This window comes from Neophocaena asiaeorientalis, unplaced genomic scaffold (genome assembly GCF_003031525.2).
Source record: "Neophocaena asiaeorientalis asiaeorientalis breed wild unplaced genomic scaffold, Neophocaena_asiaeorientalis_V1.1 scaffold282, whole genome shotgun sequence".
Taxonomy (NCBI): domain Eukaryota; kingdom Metazoa; phylum Chordata; class Mammalia; order Artiodactyla; family Phocoenidae; genus Neophocaena; species Neophocaena asiaeorientalis.
Window position 1 is genome coordinate 50,946 of NW_020172595.1, and position 20,399 is coordinate 71,344.

Below are 20,399 nucleotides of genomic sequence, written 5' to 3' on the forward strand. Positions count from 1 at the left end.
CCCGTGCCCCCTGGCCCCCCCTTTTTTTTACTTTTTTTTTTTTTTTTACACTACGCGGGCCTCTCACTGTTGTGGCCTCTCCCGTTGCGGAGCACAGGCTCCGGACGCGCAGGCTCAGTGGCCATGGCTCATGGGCCCAGCCGCTCCGCGGCATGTGGGATCTTCCCGGACCGGGGCACGAACCCGTGTCCCCTGCATCGGCAGGCGGACTCTCAACCACTGCGCCACCAGGGAAGCCCTCTTTAACTTTTAAATTTTATTTTTTAACTTTTTATTACAAGCGTTTTCAAACATACACAAAAGCAGCGTACTGATCAGTAGTGAACCCCCGTGTACCCATTACTCAGCTCTATTTCCTCTTTCATGAAACTCCTTCCTCCAGAAATTTCCAAACACGCCCCTCATCTGCTTCTTCCGGCTCTCTGGCCATTCCTCGGATGCTTTGTGAATCCCTTTTCCTCCATTTTTCTGAAGCCTTCCTGGTACTCCATTCTCGCATACTCTCCTTCCTCCTGCAAGAACTTGGCACGTGATACAGACCTCATCAATGACCCTTCCCTCACTAGCAAAATGGTATGAGATAATCAGAAAATGGTTAAGGTCATCAGTTATGGAGTCATAGACGCATCGAATCCCAGCTCTGCCACCTACCAACTGTGTGGCTTGTGCAAGTCACTCATCTTTCAAGGAATCAGTTTCCTTTTCTGCAAAGTGAGACTCAAATGAGATGATTCATATAGAGGGTTGTTAGGAGGGTTTTATGAGGTTATGTATATAAATTACACAATCAGTGCTAGCTGTCTCTCCTCTGGTTGACTGAGAATTTCATAGAAGCAGGGATGAGTTCTAATTTTCTCTATATTCCTAGAGCCTGAAAAGGTGCCTGGCATAAAACAAAGCAGGCGTTCAATAAATGGTTATAAATTAATTAAGCATGAGCGAACCCAGTGGGTGTGTGGCTGGGGGAAGAAGGATTTTTCAAAATCGGAGCTATATCTAGTGGCAATGAATCAAAGAGATTGTTTGGGACTGGGAAGTGGTTAAGTTGCGTATTATCGAATAATTGTGTATCACGTGGAGTTGAGGTACAAGGGTTAAGCTACACGTGGCTGTGATGGACGGTGAGCTGAGTGATGCTGAGTTGGAAGGTGGGGTGCTGGCAAACTACCTGGAGCTGGGTCCCCCAGAGTGCCAGGATGGGCTCATTTACTGGTTCCCTGTCTGACCCCCTTTGCCTACAAGTGTACACCAGGCTACAGTGGACAGAACTGCTCAAAGGAACCTGACGCTTGTCAATCCCAGCCCTGTCACAACCATGGAACGTGCACCCCCAAACCTGGAGGCTTCCACTGTGCCTGCCCTCCAGGCTTTGTGGGGCTGCGCTGTGAGGGGGACGTGGATGAATGTCTGGACCAGCCCTGTCACCCCACAGGCACTGCAGCCTGCCACTCTCTGGCCAATGCCTTCTACTGCCAGTGTCTGCCTGGACACACAGGTAAGGTCTGAGAGAGGGGGTATGAGCATTTCTGGGCACAGCTGAATTGACCATGGAAACCCAGACGATCCCCACCCATGAGGCAGCCTAGTCACCTGGTCCATCCCCCTGCCTCTACACCCCACACCAGAGAACATGCCCACCACCCCTTTGCCTGTGCGGCTAGTGCTGGGCTGTCTCCCAGGAACGAGCTAGCAAGGAGGCAGCGACTGAAACAGAGTGTTATGTTTAACCCCACCCCTGCCACAGGCCAGTGGTGTGAAGTGGAGCTAGACCCCTGCCAGAGCCAGCCCTGCTCCCACGGAGGGTCCTGTGAGGCCACAGCAGGACCACCCCCAGGATTCACCTGCCACTGCCCCCAGGTGAGAGACCACAAAACTGCTTTCTCTGTTGCCCCCAACGCTGACGTAAGGTGAGAATGCCTGAGCCGGGAACCTGGGGGAGCACTGGAGTAGCAACTATTGGAGAAAGCCATCTCATGTCCACAGTGGTAAGTGGCTCTCAGCAGCAGTCGTGGGGAAAGGCAGGATCAGGTGGTAGCATGAATGGAACTTTCAGAAACCATGGGCACTGCCTAAGGGAAGGTACCCAAGGCCAGCTGGGTGAGCTTGGATAAGTTCCTTTAACTCCGTGTGTGTATTTGTTTATAGACCTCAGATGCATAAAAGTGGGTTAATTAAGCCTTGGTTCATGATACACTAACATACAAACTAACATTAGTTTAGGTACTGCCTTCTTTTAGTTATCCTTACAAGATAACACCCATGAACCTAAAACAAGAATTACAATATTAATAATAACTCTCATGTACTTATGTCCTCCTGTTGCATCCTGTTCCCCTTCCAGAGGAAGAGAAAGTACATAATCCTATCTCCAAGGATCAAGATAACATAGTATTAGTTCAGTTACTATTACTCTGTTAACAGTTTCGTCTTCCAGGACTCACATCATGATGATGGTTCACCCATGTTTTGTTTTGTTTTGTTTTGTTTTTAAATTGGTGTATAGCTGATTTACAATGCTGTGTTAGCTTCAGGTATACAGCAAAGTGATTCAGTTATACGTGTACATAGATTCATTCTTTCACCCACGTTCTTGCGAACAGCTGTTTCATCCATTCTCCCCACTATGCAATATGTCACTGTGTGAAAAAAAAAGGGGGGGGGGACATGGTTTCCACTACTGTAAAACGATGAATTTGATGTTCTCTGAGGCCCCTTCCAGATATGAGAATCTAGGACCCTCTGAGTTATCTTAATGCAGGGGTTAGCTTAAGGGGAGGTGGGGAGAATACTACAAGGTCCTTCCCCCAATTTCTCTCCTCCTCTCCGCAGGGTTTTGAAGGCCCCACCTGCAGCCACAGAGCCCCCTCCTGCGGTCTACATCACTGTCACCACGGTGGCCTGTGTCTGCCCTCCCACAAGCCTGGATTCCCACCCCGCTGTGCCTGCCTCAATGGCTATGGGGGCCCTGACTGCCTGACCCCACCCGTCCCTCCAGGCTGTGGCCCTCCTTCTCCATGCCTACACAATGGCAGCTGCTCAGAGACCCCTGGGCTGGGGGGCCCGGGCTTTCGATGCTCCTGCCCTCCCAGCTCTCCAGGGCCCCGGTGTCAGAGGCCTGGAGCAAAGGGATGTGAGGGCAGAAGTGGAGATGGGGCCTGCGACACTGGCTGCAGCGGCCCAGGAGGAAATTGGGATGGTGGGGACTGCTCCCTGGGGGTCCCAGACCCCTGGAAGGGCTGCCCCTCCCACTCTCGGTGCTGGCTTCTCTTCCGGGATGGGCAGTGCCATCCACAGTGTGACTCTGAAGAGTGTTTGTTTGATGGCTATGACTGTGAGACTCCTCCAGCCTGCACGTGAGTCTGAAACCCTGAAGGGCTGGGCGGGGGCAGGGTGAGGGTAGAAGGAAGGACACAGATATCTCTTGAGCTACAGCATGACCACAGCCTCAAGCTTCAGGGAGTTTCCACCCTAATAACCATTGCTAATTAGGGGTATAAGACGCTAGACTCCAACCCAGAGGAATGAGGCAGCATGAATATTTAATGTGGGGACCAAGAAAGAGGGCACTGCCTCTTTCAGAGCTACCCTCTGAGAGCTGTGGGATCTCTGGCCTCAAGCTTCTCTCTCTAAGCCCTGTTGCCATGGAGTATCTCCCCTAGCAACCAGCATCCCTGAGGGAAAAGGGCTTCACTTCAGGGAGACAGGAGTTTGGGAGGGTAGAGAGTGGGGACAGTGTTAGCAAACAAAGGTGTCAGTAGACATTAGGGTGTCTGGACTACCTACCATCCGGGGTCTAAGCCCATTACTCCAGAGCTGCCCCCACTTAGCAACCAGAGCCCTAGAGGCTGTGGAGTATTAGGAATCCTCTCTGGGATGAGGAAGTCAGGTTTCTTTGGGGGTCCTGAGTCCCCGTCTCCTCAACCCACAGTCCAGCCTACGACCAGTACTGCCGTGATCACTTCCACAATGGACACTGTGAGAAGGGCTGCAACACTGCAGAATGTGGCTGGGATGGGGGCGACTGCAGGCCCGAAGATGGGGACTCGGAGTGGGGGCCCTCCCTGGCCCTGTTGGTGGTGCTGAGCCCCTCAACCCTGGACCAGCAGCTGCTTGCCCTGGCCCGGGTGCTGTCCCTGACTCTGAGGGTAGGGCTTTGGGTAAGGAAAGATAGTGATGGCAGGAACATGGTGTACCCCTATCCTGGAGCCCAGGCCGAAGAGGAGCTAGGAGGAGCCCCAGACCCCTCTCACCATGAGAGAGCAACCCCTCAAACACAGCCTACAGGCAAGGAGACGGACTCCCTCAGCACTGGGTAAGAAGGCTGGGAGGCGGGGAAGAGGGGGCAGACATTAGTTTTTAACCAGCAGAGGGAAGGGAAGCAGGGACCAACCGAGGGGTCTCTGCGGTGCCTTCCCCGCAGGTTTGTGGTGGTGATGGATGTGGACTTGTCCCGCTGTGGCCCCGACCATCCTGCATCCCGCTGTCCCTGGGACCCTGGGCTCCTGCTCCGCTTTCTTGCTGCGATGGCCGCAGTGGGGGCCCTGGAGCCCCTACTGCCAGGACCCCTGCTGGCTGCCCACCCTCGTGCAGGCACCGGTAGGTGGCCCCGTCATTTCCCCTGACTTTGCTCCCAGGCCAGCTTTCACGCCAGCAACCAGCAATGAAGTCAAATGAAACAGAAGCACTGGAACCCCAAATGTTCTTTGTGGAGACTTACCTTTGTTAACGTTCTTCTCCAGCTAGATCTCCTCATGGCCCATTTGCTCTGCAATTTCCTTTACTTCCCTCAGTACTTTATTCTAACCTCTATCACAGACCGCCCACAAACCTTGGGTTTCTGGTCTATTCTACTAAGCCAAGAGTATCCAACCATCCCCGTATCAAACAATTCATAGCACATGAGAGAATAATAGCTCTTATATACCACTTACTACGTGCCAGGCCTTGCTCTAAGCATTTTACAGTATTAACTTATTTAATCCTCCCAACGACCCCTATGAGGCAAGTACTGTTATTATTCCCATTTTACAGTTGAGGAAACTGAGGCAAAAAGAGGTTAATGCACTTGTCCAAAGGTCTCACCAGAGTACCCAGCCTCACGAGGAATGGCCTCTTTTTCTGACTGTGTCTCTTCCACCAGAGCCCCCCGCCAACCAGCTTCCCTGGCCTGTACTGTGCTCGCCGGTGGCCGGGGTGCTTCTCCTGGCCCTCGGGGCTCTTCTCGTCCTCCAGCTCATCCGCCGGAAGCGCCGAGAGCATGGGGCCCTCTGGCTGCCCCCTGGGTTCACTCGAAGGTCTCAGACTCAGCCAGTTCCCCGCCGACGCCGGCCCCCGCTGGGCGAGGACAGCATCGGCCTCAAGTGAGAGTGAGAAAGAACTGGGGCTCAGGGAGGGGACTCTTTCCTGTGGAGATATTTATGATCAGAAGCAATAAGAGATGCTATGCAGAAGTTGAAGACACGGGAAGGGGAGACGGGTGGGAAGACTGCTGGAAATCTAAGGGACCCTGAAGGTCCTCTACCCACCCACCCCCTTCCAGGGCACTGAAACCAGAGGCAGAAGTTGATGAGGATGGAGTTGTAATGTGCTCAGGCCCCAAGGAAGGAGAAGAGGCGGACCAGGTGAAAGCACTGGGGCAGGAATGGTCCTAAAGTGACGGAGGGGTTGAAGGGACAAGTCAACCTTCCTTCACTGATCCTTGCTTGTCCTGATCCCCAAGGCTGAAGAAATGGCCTCACCCTCCAAGTGCCAGCTCTGGCCTCTGAGTAGTGACTGTCAGGAACTCCCCCAGGCAGCCATGCTGACTCCTCCCCAGGATTCTGAGATGGATGGCCCTGATGTGGACACCCGTGGACCTGGTATGTGAGCCAACCCAGACCAAGAAAATGAAAACTCCCTTTGACCCTTTTAGAATCAGAAAGTCCTTTGACATCAGAACTGGAGAAACTAATATTAGAGTGAGTGCTTCCAACAGCCATTCTCAAAGTGTGGTCCCAGGACAGAAGAATCAGCATCACCAGGGAAATTGTTAGAAATATAAATTCTCAGGTTCCACTCCAGAGCTACCGATTCAGAAATTCAAAATATTGGGGAATCTGTGTTTTAACAAGCCCTGCAGGTGAGTCTGATCCAGGACTCAAGTTTGAGAATCACTGCCCTAGAATGTTAGAGTATTAAGGCCTGATGCTTCCTTTTACAGATGAGGAAACCAAAGCCCAGAGAAAAACAAAGTAGAAAGTCACTTGACTAAAGCCACACAAAATCAAGAACCCAAGCTGGGCTTCCTGACACCTCAAGCTGTGACTCTCCCTGAGCCTCCATGTTCTCCCCCTTCCCCAGTTGTCTCCCATTTTTCATGTCTCTCACCCACAGATGGGGTGACACCCCTGATGTCAGCAGTCTGCTGTGGGGGAGTGGAGTCCAGGACCTATCAGGAGACATGGTTGGGAAGCCCTGAGCCCTGGGAACCTCTGCTGGGTGGAGGGGCCTGTCCCCAGGTTCACACCGTGGGCACTGGGGAGACTCCCCTGCACCTGGCTGCTCGATTCTCCCGGCCAACCGCTGCCCGCCGCCTCCTTGAGGCAGGAGCCAACCCCAACCAGCCAGACCGGGCAGGGCGCACCCCGCTTCACACCGCTGTGGCTGCTGATGCTCGGGAGGTTTGCCAGGTCAGTGCACACTGGGGCTGCTAAAGGAAACGGGGCAAACTTGCAAGTAAGGCTGGGCAATAGCATCCTCTGGGTTTGGCAGAGAGGAAGGTGATGTGAGACTGGGGACTGAAAGAGAAACAAGAACAGATGGATGAATATGGATTCGGAGGTGCTGAACAGTGTGAGGGACCTTAGCTAGCAGTCCAGATATACCAGGGGTCACTGGCCCTCTCTGCCGCCCCACCCCCACCCCGCCCCAGCTCTTACTCCGCAGCAGACAGACTGCAGTAGATGCGCGGACAGACGATGGGACCACAGCCCTGATGCTGGCCGCCAGGCTAGCTGTTGAGGACCTGGTTGAAGAACTGATTGCAGCCCAAGCAGATGTGGGGGCCAGAGATAAATGGGGTATGGATCTGGGGAAGTTGATGTTGTGCTATCAAGAAGTTCAGCAAATGGAGTGTGAGATAAGATGCAAAAAAGGGGGGTTAGCAGAGGGACCAACTGGAAGCTGGGGCATTCCCTCCCACCCTGCTGTCAAGGTGGTAAATCTGCACAGTACGGTGGCAGTAGGCAGCAAGTGAGTCTGCCCTCATCATCCTCAAACACACACACACTACCCTAGTCCACTGGGAACTAGGATGGGGGAAGAGTGTGAGAAGGGAGGGGGTCTCGTGGGAGGTACGTGGCCTGCCGGTCCCATTGACCCCAGAACAATGCCCCATTGTCCCTCCCGCGCGCCGGTGACGTCACTGGGGCAACGCTTCCTGCAAGCCGGCGGTCACCCGGGCAACGCTTCCGCCTTTGAGGGACCCGGCGGGCTGAATAGCCCTTCCCCCAAGTCCAGAATCCGTGGGAAACAGGAACCCAGGCGTCGGGCCCCCAGCCTCGAGGTAACAACCTCTCACGTGGTGCCCTAGGAAAAACCGCGCTGCACTGGGCCGCCGCCGTGAACAACGCCCGGGCCGCCCGCTCCCTTCTCCAGGCCGGAGCCGATAAAGACGCACTGGACGGCAGGGTTAGAGCGGGTAGCGGGCGCCCCCCCCCCCACACGATTAAGCTGACGTGAGAGAGGTGCAAAGCGCCGGAACTCCGAAAAACCTGAAGGGGGAGGGACCACCGGTCAAGTAGGAGGGCCAGTCTTGTGGGCGTGGCCTTCCCTGACCGCCCCCGCTGGCTGTTTCCTCCCGGGCAGGAGCAGACGCCGCTGTTCCTGGCGGCCCGAGAAGGAGCCATGGAGGTAGCCCAGCTGCTGCTGGGGCTGGGAGCCGCCCGAGGGCTGCGGGACCAAGCCGGGCTAGCGCCCGGGGACATCGCACGCCAGCGCAACCACTGGGATCTGCTGACGCTGCTGGAAGGGGCGGGACCACCGGAGGCTCGTCACAAAGCGACGCCGGGCCGCGGCGCCGGCGCCTTGCAGCGCGCGCGGACTGCATCAGGAAGCGTGCCCCCGCGTGGGGGCGGGGCTCAGCCGCGCTGCCGGACGCTGTCAGCTGGAGCCTATCCTCAAGCCCGGACTTTGTCCGTAGACTTGGCCGCCCATGGGGGCGGGGCCTATTCGCACTGCCGAAGCCTATCGAAAGGAGCAGGAGAAGGCCCGCCCCTCCGCGGCCGTAGGTTTTCTGCAGGCATGCGCGGGCCTCAGTCCAACCATGCAATAGTGCGAGGAAGATCCGGGGTTGCGGCCGGGAGCGGGGGTGTGGCCTCAGCTGTTGACTGGCCCTGCGATTGGGTGGCTCTAGGAGCCTGCGGCCCCGCCTCCAACACTCCAGTCCCACCTCCTTGCCTCACTCCGTCCCCTGAGCGGGGATCCCCTCAAGTTGCATGGGGTCCCCCAGCCCACCAAGTAATACCCTTAAATGCGGGAGGCGAGGGTGAGAAATAAAAGGCTGCATGTCAGGGAGGGATTCTAAAAGTGAGTACTCATTAAATGACAAGCAGTATGGAAGGCCTCCAGATTTTAAGATCCTTGAGCCTCAAAAGTGAGGGGTCATGAGTGTAGTGTCTCTCCCAAAATGTTGTATGCCACATCGTCTTCCACGTGGAGAAACTGCAGCCCTGGAAAGAGGGTTCAGGGTGCTGGGATGAAGCAGGCCCAACCTCTCTCACAGAAAATAAGGATGAGGTGTTACAGGAGGATGGAGTGGAATGGGAGAGGTACCCCTGAACCAAGAACTGCAGACAGATAGAATGTAAGATGTTCTTTCCTGTATACTGTTTCCAAAGGGAGCCTCTATCGCCTGTAACCCCCACTACCCACAAACGGCTGACAGATATTTATTGAGCACCTCCTGTGTGCCAGGCACTGTGTAGGCACAGAAGGCAGGGCCAAGGGTCACTCCAGCTGATGACTCCTTGCATTCTCCCCACCTCACCCCACCCCCAAATAAACCACTGCAGGGATGAAGTGCCACTCTTCTAGCCACCACTATATCTAAGAACCCCAAATCTGTCACCCCATAATAAAGCTGATTTGAAGTGTTACCGTCTTTTGGAGGGGTTGGGGAATGGAAAAAACACGAAGTTGACTGCAGAGTGTTTTCAGAATTTTGTGCCCTAGGTTCAACATTTGGATGGAAGCTTTGAGTATAGTTTTAAGGGCAGGAATGAGTAGATTTGGGGTCCTATGTTAATTTAGGGTATCATCTAAAGGCAAGAGTCTCTAGTAGCCCAATGAGAAATCACACATACACACTAAACCATGCATACTCTTTGTCCCTCTTCCAAGGGCATTTTTTTATAGCCACTTGGGAGATTCCTGAGGCCTCATGTAGAGGGAGATGGAGAGAGCACCTCAAACTTTAACCACCATTCAGCAATATGGTTATACCTCTTTCATGGCGATAGACCTGAGACACGGAGACATGAAGCATATTGAAAACGAATAATAACTACCATTTATGAGCATTCACCAAATGCTTTATCACATTTGATCCTTGTATCAACGCTATTAAAAAAACCCTCCATTTTACTCCTTCAGAAACTGAGGCACAGAGATTGTATTTGCCCAAGATTGCAAAGCCCTAAGTGGCAGAACCTGACCTTTTCATCATATTTCATGTTCAGTCACTCAGCTAACATGACAGGCTGCCATTTAGAGGTCCCAAATGTCTCTGTCCTGTTCCCACCTTGGTGCCAGCCAGCCTGACCAGCATTGATCAAAGACCAGGGCAGGCTGCGGTCCCCTCTCCCTTTTCCATTTCATGACGAAAGGAAAGCTTCCCCTGCGTCTCTTACGTTTGGTGCATATTTTGTGCCCTAAATAGACTCTAAGCACGTATAGGGCAATGATAACTATTTAACACATATTTGTTAGACACAGTGCTAGGGGTATATGTATGTTTGAGGGCCTGACATCCTCTGCTTCCCACTGGAAACATGCCCCTCCCCGACCCAATAAGTCTGAGGGAAGCTGGGAAGCAGGGGGCAGGTCCTTCTTAGGGAAGGTACCTGGGGTAAGGAGTGGGGGGGGGATTCTGAGGAGTGAAACCACTTCCTCTGTAGCTAGTTCCTGTGTTGACAGAACTGAAGGGGAGGAGGGGGGTGGAGGGAACAGAGCAGGAGGTTAGGGGGTTCCTGAGGCTCTGGAGATGAGAGAGCCAAAAGCCCTTCCCCCTCTGAACCCCCATCCCTACTGCAGCTGGAGGAGTTTTTCCAGTCTCTGTGCTCCCCCGGGGCGAGAGAGGTCAAGCAAGCCGTTGGGTGGGAAAAGAGAACTGGAGGAAGTTGACAGGGATGGGCGGGGCCCGGGGGGGTGCTGACCAGGAACCCAGCTTCCTGCTCAGTACCCAGGCATCCAGCCCCCGGCTCACCCCCACCCCTTTCAGCCCCTACTCCCCTCAGGAACTCAGGGTTCCGGCCCTCCTCCCAAATCCCAGCTACCCCTCCCCCATCTGTTTCTCCCCTCCAGGGGATGGAGGCTGAGAGACCCCAGGAAGAAGAGGATGGCGAGCAGGTGAGCTGGCACCGGGTTGGGGAGGCTGGCATTGGGAGAGAGGGAGGTGAGAGGACCTGAGGCAGAGACTGAGTAATGGTGGACTCAAGGGACTTGGACAGGCTTGGGCACAGAGGCAGGAACAGAGACGCAGAGAGAGGAAACGGGCTGCTGGCCTAGCCCTCTGCCCACCCCACCCCCACTTGACTGGAACGGATGTCTCTCAGCATCAGGGCCCCCATCAGGATGAGCATGGCTGGCCCACTGTGAACACCAGCGATCGGCCTTGGCGATCTGCTCCTCCGTCCCCTCCTCCTCCAGGGTCCCGCCAGACAGGTACCCCCACCCACCCAAGGAGCTCCCTGACCCTGGTGCCCACATCCTTCGTGATCCCATGACCAAGGCCCAATCCATCATGGGCTCTCTCCCCACCTCCTCCGGATTCCCCATCACACCCCCTTAGCTCTGACCCCCCATACACACACACCCACCACTGCTGTCTGCCAAATTCTTTGGGTGTCTGAGCCCTCCCCCTCCTCTCCCCAGCCCTGGGGCCCCGCTCGGCCTCCCTGCTCTCCCTGCAGACTGAGCTCCTTCTGGACCTGGTGGCTGAGGCCCAGTCCCGCCGCCTAGAAGAGCAGAGGGCCACCTTCCATCCCCCCCAGAACCGTCCAAGCCTAGGCCAAGCCCCGCCCCGGCCTCTGGAGGACAGAGAACAGCTCTACAGCACCATCCTCAGTCACCAGGTGAGACACCCATCCCCTCCCCACCAGGAGGCAAGACCCAGGCTTCTTGGTCTCTTGGCCCTTGTACTCTTTGGGGGTCCTACCCCTCCTTCTCCTCAGGCATCTGCCCCCCTGCCCTGCCAGGTCCTACTCCCCCTACCCCCATCACAGGTGTCCTCACACCAGCCCCTCACACCAGCCCTGGCTCCTTTCAAGCCCTGCTCCTCTTAGAACCTCACCAACAACCTCCCTTCCCTCCGTTCCTCCAGAGCCAGCGGATGGAAGCCCAGCGGTCAGAGCCTCCCTTACCCCCAGGGGGACAGGAGCTCCTGGAGTTGCTGCTGAGAGTTCAGGGTGGGGGTCGAATGGAGGAGCAAAGGTCCCAGCCCCCCCCACACACCTGCTGAGACTTGAGCCCCACCAGCCCCTCTGCACTCCTGTGGCTCAAAAGCTGGGCAGCCCACTGCATGCCCTCAACCCTGCCAGGCAGGGGCACCAGAGACTGGAAGACCCAGCAGAAATCTCAGTATTCATCGCCCTCATCCACCTTTCCTGGGAACCGGAGCGGGTGAAATCCTCAAACCCTGGGAATAGTCAAGGTAGGATGGACATTGAACTCCCACCATGACCAAGTATGTAGGAGCTTGAGGCCATGAGAGGATCCCAGCCACAGTGGGACACCTCACCCTCTCCTCTGATCTCAGGGAGTGGCTGAGAGTCTTTGTCCTGAACTGTGGGGACACCCCCCGTAGTCAAGCCACCAGGCAGGATCTGAGGGGCTCATTTCCCAGAGGAAAGGCAAATCTCCCAAGGTTTTCACCTGAGAGACAGTTCCACCCTCCTTCTCAGTAAGAAGAAAGGAAGAGAGGGCACAGAAAAGACATAAAGACTGTTCTCCCACCTCCATCACCGGCACACCCAGCCCCTGGACTGAGGGGCCTACAGGCAGTGAATGGACATTTAGCCCTGCCCACCCTCCCTTCCCACTGCTGTTCTGAGCTGTCTGATGTTTGGCTATATGAATAAATGTAATTCCCCTCTGGACTGAAGACTGGTGTTTCAGGTGGCGGGGTGGAGGGTAGGAGGGTGAGGCCAGAGGCCACCACTCTCCCCAGTCTGGCCAGAGGCCAGCTTCCCTCCCTGGCTGGTTAATTACTGGCTCATTAAGCAGCGGCTGGAGACCTCCCTAATTATCCCCCCAGCCCCCCTCTCCTGGTTTTAATTAAGTAGAACAGGGAGGGGAGTCATTAGGATAAGAAATATGAACTAAGCTGTCTGTGAACCCAGGCATTCCAGCGGCCAGAGTCCTCATCAGTTAGATCCCGGATTCAGAACCCAGGTGCAAGGCCCCCCAGCCTTCAACACGCCCCCGCTTCAAGGCCACAGAAGTCCAGCCCCTGGGACCTTTCCTTATTTTCCCCACGGGCTAGTCTCCTCCCCCGTCCCCTCTCCCCTCCTCCACTCGTCTCCGTTCCTACGTTTGTGTGTGTCTCTCTCCGCCCCCAGCTCCTCCCTGTTCCTCCTCTTTTCTCCCCTCCTCTTCCTCCCCGGCTCCCCTCCCCCAGCCTTCCTCCCTCGCTCCCACCAGAGCCTGGACGAGGCCCAGGCCAAGTGAGTGCCCCCAACCCGGTCCCCACACAGACCCAGCAGAAGCCCCATTCACAAGCTCTGAATCTTCTGGGAGCCCCCCAACTCCAGGACCCTCCCCAGGATACTACAGCTCTTCTCTCCTCCCCTTACTCCCGGGAGCCCCAAGATAAATGATCCCCCTCAAACCTTCCTTCACCCCCAGTCCCTGAAACCTTCAAAAAGGGGAACGCTAGATGGTCTCACTCCCACCCCACCCCGGCCTGTCACTGACCCCCGCCTACACACACACATACACACACACACACACTCTCTCCCCTGGAACATCTTTCCATCTCCAGAGCCCTCTTCTGGCTCCCAGACTAAGAAACAGCTATGCTGTCTTCTCCCCTAACTCTCCAGCCCACCCTCATCCTAGGGGCCTCCACACCCCTTCCCAGGGCTGTGACCCTTTCTCTCCATGCATGGCCCAGCCTCCAAGGGCCCTCACTCACCCTTTGCCCCTGCTCAGCTGACACTAGGAGCATCAGAGCCTCCCAGCCTGCTCGGTCCCAGGACCCTTCACACACCTCTATACTGAACTACCCACTTTAGCTCAGCACCCCTAGCCCCCTCTGGCACCTCAAACTCTGACTCCTCCCCAGCCTCCTGTCTCCGCTGAAATTTACCCAATCTCTCATTTCTGCAGCCATTCCCCAAATCCCCTCTGTACGCTTCTAGACCATCTCCCACAACCTCCACCCGGCCATGGTGCCTTTAGCCTGCTGCACCTTCCCTCTGTCCAGCCAAAGCCAAGCAGCTTCCCCATGTCTCCACACTCTGGGAGCTGAGCTCTTCCCAAGAACCTCCCAACTCCATTCGGCCTCCAATCCTGCTTTCTCCCACCACAGATTTACCCACCACCTCCCTTATTCCCAGGCTCCCCTCTCTTAGCCTCATGGGTGTGTCGTTTTGTGGTTGTCTTTCCCACTCCCCCATTTCTGTAGCCTCTCAACTTTTCTCTCCCATTCCTCCCAAGGAAACACGCCCTAAACTGCCACCGAATGAAGCCTGCTCTCTTTAGCGTCCTGTGTGAAATCAAGGAGAAAACTGGTACGTGGGTCACCCCTTCTGATTCCTCAACTCTGGGGACAGAACCCTGTTCACTATAGAACTGGGGCTACGAGTTTGACAACTTGGGGCCCTGAGGAAAGTGTGGGTCAGGAAGATTGCTAAGGGGGGCGCCTGGGAGGGAACCCAGGCCTGGAGGCTTGGGTCTCCAGGAGGCACCAGGAGGGCTGAGAGCTGGGTGTGGGGTCCCTGGGTCCCTAAGTCCACTCGCCTGCACGCTAGGCCTCAGCATTCGAAGCTCCCAAGAGGAGGAGCCTGTGGACCCACAGCTGATGCGCTTGGACAACATGCTTCTGGCAGAGGGTGTGGCCGGGCCTGAGAAAGGGGGTGGCTCAGCCGCAGCAGCTGCGGCCGCCGCCGCCTCCGGAGGCGGCGTGTCCCCTGACAACTCCATCGAACACTCGGACTATCGCAGCAAACTTGCGCAGATCCGCCACATTTACCACTCGGAGCTGGAGAAGTATGAGCAGGTGAGGAGAGGAAGCTGGAGTGGGTGGAGGGAGAGGCCCTTAGGGGGAATGCCAAGGCCAAGGGGCTCCTCCTCACCAGGCCACGGGCCCCCCCTGCAGGCGTGTAACGAGTTCACGACTCACGTCATGAACCTGCTGAGGGAGCAGAGCCGCACGCGGCCAGTGGCACCCAAGGAGATGGAGCGCATGGTGAGCATCATCCACCGGAAGTTCAGCGCCATCCAGATGCAGCTGAAGCAGAGCACCTGCGAGGCCGTCATGATCCTGCGGTCCCGCTTCCTGGACGCCAGGTGCGGCCCGGGGCCCCAGGCCAGCCCCCAGCCCCCAGCCCCTTCACGTCCTCCAAGCCTCTGGGCCACCAGGTTGTGCAACACAGCACCGTATACCCCGTGACAGTGGTGCTCTCTGGAGTTGATCAACGTGGTGGCCCTGCCTCACCACCCCCTCTCCCCCCTGTAGACGGAAACGCCGTAACTTCAGCAAACAGGCCACTGAGGTCCTGAATGAGTATTTCTACTCCCACCTGAGTAACCCATACCCTAGTGAGGAGGCAAAGGAGGAGCTCGCCAAGAAGTGCGGGATCACCGTCTCTCAGGTACTGGGGAGGCGTGGGGAGGGGCTTTGGGGGCACAGCGCTCTCCAATCCTGTTGACTAAGGTGTTTACAGAGGGACAGGTTTCCACCCGACCCTCCTTTCTGCCCCACACCCCACAGGTCTCCAACTGGTTTGGGAACAAGCGGATTCGCTATAAGAAAAATATTGGAAAGTTCCAAGAGGAGGCAAACATCTATGCCGTCAAGACTGCTGTGTCAGTCACCCAGGGAGGCCACAGCCGCACCAGCTCCCCGACGCCCCCTTCCTCCGCAGGTGGATCCCGCTGCCACCCTGGCTGGCTGTTTCTGCGCGCTTCCTGCATTTGTTCCAACTTCCTATCTAGGCGGGATCATAGCAGAGAGGGGGCCTTCTGGGGTGAGAGGGACCAAGCTGAGATGGGGTGGGGATATCAGGGGGCACAGGCCACTCTAGTGAAGCTACTTCTGCCTTTCTTCCAGCAAGTGGCCAGGGGAGGCTCAGGAACAGCCTGCTCCTTCTGAGTGTTGCAGTGTTGTTTGGTAGAGAATTTGCGTATGGTGGCCCAACCCCCAGAGAGCTAGTTCAGGGGGCTTTTTGAAAACTGAGAGCTGTGATGAGCCTCCCGTCTGCCATCACAGGCTCTGTTACACTCTTCCCTAATTCCCCCTCTGCTCCCCCAAGGCTCTGGCGGCTCTTTCAATCTCTCAGGATCCGGTGACATGTTTCTGGGGATGCCCGGGCTCAACGGAGATTCCTACTCTGCCTCCCAGGTCAGGTGGTCCATCTCGCCTTGAGTAGGGCTTTCCCAAACTCAGTTTCCCTACTTGAGGATATGAGACTTCTTTTCCTTTGAGGCTTCTCACTGTGTCCTATCCTCCTTTGTTGCCTGCAGGTGGAATCACTCCGACACTCGATGGGGCCAGGGGGCTACGGGGATAACCTCGGGGGAGGCCAGATGTATAGCCCTCGGGAAATGAGGGTGAGTACCTGAAGCCCCTCTCTCCACCTCTCACCAGGATGGGAGGGCCTTTTCCCTGGCAGCGCTGTCCCCTGTGCTGGATTTCCTAAAGCCTTACCTCAACTGTCTGCCTCTTTTTCCAGGCAAACGGTGGCTGGCAGGAGGCTGTGACCCCATCCTCAGTGACATCCCCGACAGAGGGACCAGGGAGCGTTCATTCTGACACTTCCAACTGATCTCGCCCCTCAGGGCCACAGGGGTAGGGGCTCACAAGGCACCTCTTGAAGAGGACGCAGGCATCCAGAGGACAAAACCCAGACAAAGGAGAAGCACAAGATAGAGAAGGGCAAACGGGGGTCATCCCCTCCCTGGCCAGACTCTCTCAGTGCTGGGGGTGCTGACTACATGGCAGGGAAGATGGGGCCCCTTAAGGGGATAGTGGGGTCTGTCTCCCCCTTTTTTCCCTTTTTCATTCCTTTTTTTCTCCCCCTTTTTCTCTCACATAGAAACACACGCACCCAGAATCCTATTTTTCAGAGTTTTCCTCTCCTCCTCTCTCATACACGCACGTACAACTATTCTCTCTCTCTCTCTCTCTCTCTGGGCTCCCCCACTCTCCTTCCCTCACCCCACTTATCTGCTTTGGGATCTGTGGAGATGCCAGCCCTGCCCAGCCAGAGATGCCAAAAATGGGGACATGACTTCTGGACAGAGGACATGGGCCACGCCCCCTGTGCCTCCCCACCCCCTTGCCCCCCCAGACGGCTTTATTACCTCATACGCAGCTCATCTTAAACCAATAGAATCGCTCGGTGGACGGGAGTGTCTGACTCAGATATCTACCTCGGAGGGAGTTTCTGCTACTTTAGGGAATTGTTGACTGGGCTTTGGGGTTGAACTTTTTTTTAAAGGAAAGAAAAATTAACCCTGGGATCCATCTGTATTTTTTTTAATTTTTATTTCGGGGATTTTTGGTGGTGGTGGTGGTTCTTAATTTTTAATTTAGTTTGGGGAAGTAGATGTTTTTATAAATATGTTGATTTTTTTTTTTTCATTTCTTGCTTTCCCACATTAGGGGTGATAGCCAAAGGGGTCATGATAAGAAAAAGGGGAACAAATAGAACTGGTGAAGAGGCCTGCCTGCCTCCACTCCTGTTCATCAGGAAGTACATTTAGCAGGGCACCAAGCCTGCCCCCTGAAATCACTTAGGTGTTCTCCTTTGCTTCCAGGGTTACCGAGGTGTTCTTTGCTCGTGCAGGCAGCTTTCTGCTGCATTTGGTGTGGAAGCAGTCAGGGCTTGCTCTGCCAGCCTGTTCCCCACCACCCTTGGGCAGGGCTAGACTCGGTAATTTTGAGCAAATGTCACCTTCCCCTGTGAGTGACACATCTAAAATCTTTCTTTTAAACCACTATTTGCAGATAGGAGGGGGAAGAATGGGGAGGGGGGTTATTGCCAAATATGTTAAATATGGGTTGGGGTGTTTGTGTATGTATCTCCCTCAGTTTCCCCAGAAACGAGGTATCTTTTTTTTTTTTTCTCAGTCCAAAATCGAGAGGGTGGGGGGAGAGAGGAGGGAGGCTGCAAAAAGCCAGGTATGAGGGAAGGTAAAATCACCACTGTCCCACCCTCGGCCCTGAACCCCTCAAATATCCTCAGGATTTCACAAGACTGTCAGTAGGGAACCCCTCCCGTCAAAGATCTAGGCAGGCCTGGGGGCCAGGTTGGGAGTGTGATGGGTGGGGGCGGGAGGCATGGGCCTGGGGCAGTTCTCTCCTCACTTGTAAACTTGTAGTTTCACAGAAAAAGAAAAAAACAAAAAACGCAGTTTTAAATAAAGAAGTTTCTTTTTTCCCTGGGTTTAGTTGAGAATTCTTTTCAAAAACATGAGAACTTTTTTTCTCTCATAAAGCCCCAAACGGGATTTTCCCCCGAGTTCCCTGGCCATGCCCTCACCACCCAGGCCCCAGGTTTCACCCCTGCCTCCTCTCCATGGGAAACAGCCAGACCTGAACCCTGTTGCCTAGCAACCTCGCCTAGTCGTCCAGTAGCCCTGGGTGGTCTGGTGCAATAGGCTGGGGGTCCTGAGGGGATGAAGAAACCCTAGGAGATGCACTCCCCACCCCCATGGATGTGGCTGTACCCAGAGGCTGGCAGTGCCCAGGGGTGGGGTGACAGCTGTTTCTCCCAGTACCTGAAGGACTCTTGTCTGAGAGAGGCATGAATTCCTAGCATTCCCTGTGACGGGACAAGACGGGGGAGATGGGGGCAGGGGAGAGGGTACAAGCCCCACCTAGGGTGGTGGCCACAGCAGCAAGGGGCAGACAGAGCCAGGAGCCTGGGAAGGAAGCAGGATGGCAGCAGGGGCAGCAGCTGGAGCCTGGGTGCTGGTCCTCAGTCTGTGGGGTGAGCCCTGCCCCCCCACCCCCACACCAATCCTCCTCACAGAAAGCACTCTGCCCCGGTCCCCGAAACTCCCCACAACTTTCCAGGAACCTGGGTACTGCTTTTCAATCTCCCTCATCCGCCCTGTTAATAGTTTTATTAGCTCCCATCTCCCTTCCTGCCCCTCCATTGTGGTGCTGTCTCCCAGGGGCAGTAGTAGGGGATCAAAACATCACAGCCAGGATCGGGAAGCCACTGGTGCTGAACTGTAAGGGGGCCCCCAAGAAACCACCCCAGCAGCTGGAATGGAAACTGGTAAGTGGGGCTCCTGTCTCCCCACTTCCGGAGAGACCAATGACGATTCGCATCTCCTCCTCCCCACCTCCCTACCTCCCTACCTCATGAGCCCTTTCCCAAACGGCTTGCACTGTTGAGGCCCCTCTCCTCTGTCCCCAGAACACAGGCCGGACAGAAGCTTGGAAGGTCCTATCTCCCCAGGGAGGCCCCTGGGATAGCGTGGCTCGTGTCCTCCCCAACGGCTCCCTCCTCCTGCCGGCTGTTGGGATCCAGGATGAGGGGACTTTCCGGTGCCAGGCAATGAGCCGGAATGGAAAGGAGACCAAGTCCAACTACCGAGTCCGAGTCTATCGTAAGGGTTCCAGGGCCTTGTTCACAGCCCACCTCTCATCTAAGGAAAAGCCTTCTACCCCAGCCCTTGACTCCTGGGCCCTGGGCATGTGAGAACTTGACTTCAGCTGCCCCCATTCCCACAGCTGGGGTGTATCTTCAAAGCTGCAGCCTCTGATTGGAATTTTCCCTCCTTCAGAGATTCCTGGGAAGCCAGAAATTGTTGATCCTGCCTCTGAACTCATGGCTGGTGTCCCCAATAAGGTAGAAAAAAAGGCGAGATGTGGAAAGGGGTCCTGAGAATGGGAGGGGAGTGTAGCTGTGTGTATGTGTATGCATTCTCTTATTTTCAAAGACGATGAGGTCACTTTTTCCCCAGGTGGGAACATGTGTGTCCAAGGGGGGCTACCCTGCAGGGACTCTTAGCTGGCACTTGGATGGGAAAACCCTGATACCTGATGGCAAAGGTGAGTCCCAGCGTCTCCCCTCCTAGCTGCCTTCTTTCTGATCCCTCTCCCATACCCACCCTGGAATGTCTTGCCTTGTCCTCCCCCCACCGTAGGAGTGTCTGTGAAGGAAGAGACCAAGAGACACCCTGAGACAGGGCTTTTCACACTCCGTTCGGAGCTGATGGTGACCCCAGCCCGGGGAGGAGCTCCCCACCCCACCTTCTCCTGTAGCTTCAGCCCTGGCCTTCCCCGGCGCCGAGCCCTGCACACAGCCCCCGTCCACCTCAGGGTCTGGGGTGAGCACAGAACTGGGGAGGGCCCCAACTTGGGTGAGCACCTGTCGGAAGGTATGACCCTCAGGAAGGAGAGGGTTAAGCCCATGGCCACTGGGACCATAGACAGGTGTAACTCTCAACCTCATGCCCCTCCCCACCCCCAGAGCCTGTGCCACAGGAGGAAGTCCTGTTGGTGGTGGAGCCAGATGGTGGAGCAGTAGCTCCTGGTGGTACCGTGACCTTGACCTGTGAAGCCCCTGCCAAGCCCCCTCCTCAAATCCACTGGATCAAGGATGTGAGTGACCTGGAGAGGGGGCTGGCAGGTAGCGAGATACGTCCTTGGCAACTAGGAGGGCAGGGGGTTCATGGAGAACGAGGCAGGCGAGGAGGTACAAGGGTATCTGATGATGTGGAGGCAAAGACAGCAGTATGGGATGTGTTGGCAGGGGTTTTAAGAGTCTCCTGTTGGGACTTCCCTGGTGGCGCAGTGGTTGAGAGTCCGCCTGCCGATGCAGGGGACACGGGTTCGTGCCCCAGTCCGGGAAGATCCCACATGCCGTGGAGCGGCTGGGCCCGTGAGCCATGGCCGCTGAGCCTGCGCATCCGGACGGAGCCTGTGCTCCGCAACGGGAGAGGCCGCAGCAGTGAGAGGCCCG

General features: G+C 55.8%; 4 protein-coding genes across 18 annotated transcripts in view; all 4 read left to right on the forward strand.

Annotated features, from left to right (window-relative positions):
* NOTCH4 (notch receptor 4) overlaps nucleotides 1-9,134 on the forward strand; it is a 24,397-nt gene extending 15,263 nt beyond the window's left edge. For all 3 annotated transcript variants that reach the window (XM_024738627.1, XM_024738629.1, XM_024738630.1), the window contains 12 exons: nucleotides 1,243-1,495; nucleotides 1,745-1,857; nucleotides 2,830-3,353; nucleotides 3,929-4,312; nucleotides 4,421-4,596; nucleotides 5,141-5,360; nucleotides 5,540-5,621; nucleotides 5,720-5,858; nucleotides 6,373-6,668; nucleotides 6,911-7,058; nucleotides 7,571-7,668; nucleotides 7,846-9,134. In XM_024738627.1, the coding sequence (XP_024594395.1) occupies nucleotides 1,243-1,495; nucleotides 1,745-1,857; nucleotides 2,830-3,353; nucleotides 3,929-4,312; nucleotides 4,421-4,596; nucleotides 5,141-5,360; nucleotides 5,540-5,621; nucleotides 5,720-5,858; nucleotides 6,373-6,668; nucleotides 6,911-7,058; nucleotides 7,571-7,668; nucleotides 7,846-8,535 (3,123 nt within the window). In that variant the 3' untranslated portion in view covers nucleotides 8,536-9,134. The remainder of the gene's footprint in view (nucleotides 1-1,242; nucleotides 1,496-1,744; nucleotides 1,858-2,829; nucleotides 3,354-3,928; nucleotides 4,313-4,420; nucleotides 4,597-5,140; nucleotides 5,361-5,539; nucleotides 5,622-5,719; nucleotides 5,859-6,372; nucleotides 6,669-6,910; nucleotides 7,059-7,570; nucleotides 7,669-7,845) is intronic.
* A 1,052-nt stretch (nucleotides 9,135-10,186) lies between these two features.
* GPSM3 (G protein signaling modulator 3) lies at nucleotides 10,187-12,373 on the forward strand. The gene is made up of 4 exons (XM_024738546.1): nucleotides 10,187-10,605; nucleotides 10,812-10,920; nucleotides 11,131-11,330; nucleotides 11,579-12,373. The coding sequence occupies exons 1-4, from the start codon at nucleotides 10,564-10,566 to the stop codon at nucleotides 11,714-11,716; spliced, it is 489 nt and encodes a 162-aa protein (XP_024594314.1). The 5' UTR covers nucleotides 10,187-10,563; the 3' UTR covers nucleotides 11,717-12,373.
* Nucleotides 11,771-17,861, forward strand: PBX2 (PBX homeobox 2). 2 transcript variants are annotated; one of them, XM_024738530.1, is made up of 9 exons: nucleotides 11,771-11,908; nucleotides 13,915-13,988; nucleotides 14,229-14,476; nucleotides 14,576-14,766; nucleotides 14,936-15,071; nucleotides 15,191-15,344; nucleotides 15,732-15,820; nucleotides 15,943-16,029; nucleotides 16,152-17,861. In XM_024738530.1, exons 2-9 carry the CDS (start codon nucleotides 13,940-13,942, stop codon nucleotides 16,242-16,244), a joined length of 1,047 nt encoding a protein of 348 aa, XP_024594298.1. In that variant the 5' UTR covers nucleotides 11,771-11,908; nucleotides 13,915-13,939; the 3' UTR covers nucleotides 16,245-17,861. The 2 variants fall into 2 exon arrangements, with proteins under 2 accessions (XP_024594298.1, XP_024594299.1); XM_024738531.1 differs by lacking the exon at nucleotides 11,771-11,908 and adding an exon at nucleotides 12,886-12,920.
* Nucleotides 17,862-17,996: 135 nt separating this feature from the next.
* AGER (advanced glycosylation end-product specific receptor) overlaps nucleotides 17,997-20,399 on the forward strand; it is a 3,545-nt gene continuing 1,142 nt past the window's right edge. For 5 of the 12 annotated variants that reach the window (XR_003002376.1, XR_003002375.1, XM_024738517.1 and 2 more), the window contains exons 1-6: nucleotides 17,997-18,707; nucleotides 18,849-19,041; nucleotides 19,219-19,283; nucleotides 19,399-19,486; nucleotides 19,582-19,815; nucleotides 19,908-20,038. Coding sequence is in view for 9 of the 12 variants with exons in the window: in XM_024738517.1 (XP_024594285.1) it covers nucleotides 18,270-18,707; nucleotides 18,849-19,041; nucleotides 19,219-19,283; nucleotides 19,399-19,486; nucleotides 19,582-19,815; nucleotides 19,908-20,038 (1,149 nt within the window). In the remaining 3 variants the exon portion in view is untranslated. Of the gene's footprint in view, nucleotides 18,717-18,848; nucleotides 19,042-19,218; nucleotides 19,284-19,398; nucleotides 19,487-19,581; nucleotides 19,816-19,907; nucleotides 20,075-20,399 lie in introns of all 12 variants that reach the window. The other 7 variants (XR_003002377.1, XM_024738522.1, XM_024738524.1 and 4 more) reach the window with 4 other exon arrangements.

Excerpts from the sequence above, each read along its gene's own strand:
- GPSM3 (XM_024738546.1), top strand. The coding sequence starts at position 10,564 with ATGGAGGCTGAGAGACCCCAGGAAGAAGAGGATGGCGAGCAG. Across the intron at positions 10,921-11,130 it reads TCCAGGGTCCCGCCAGACAG|CCCTGGGGCCCCGCTCGGCC; the intron begins GTACCCCCACCC and ends TCCTCTCCCCAG. Across the intron at positions 11,331-11,578 it reads GCACCATCCTCAGTCACCAG|AGCCAGCGGATGGAAGCCCA; the intron begins GTGAGACACCCA and ends CCGTTCCTCCAG.
- PBX2 (XM_024738530.1), top strand. The coding sequence starts at position 13,940 with ATGAAGCCTGCTCTCTTTAGCGTCCTGTGTGAAATCAAGGAGAAAACT. Across the intron at positions 14,477-14,575 it reads AGCTGGAGAAGTATGAGCAG|GCGTGTAACGAGTTCACGAC; the intron begins GTGAGGAGAGGA and ends CCCCCCCTGCAG. Across the intron at positions 16,030-16,151 it reads ATAGCCCTCGGGAAATGAGG|GCAAACGGTGGCTGGCAGGA; the intron begins GTGAGTACCTGA and ends CTCTTTTTCCAG.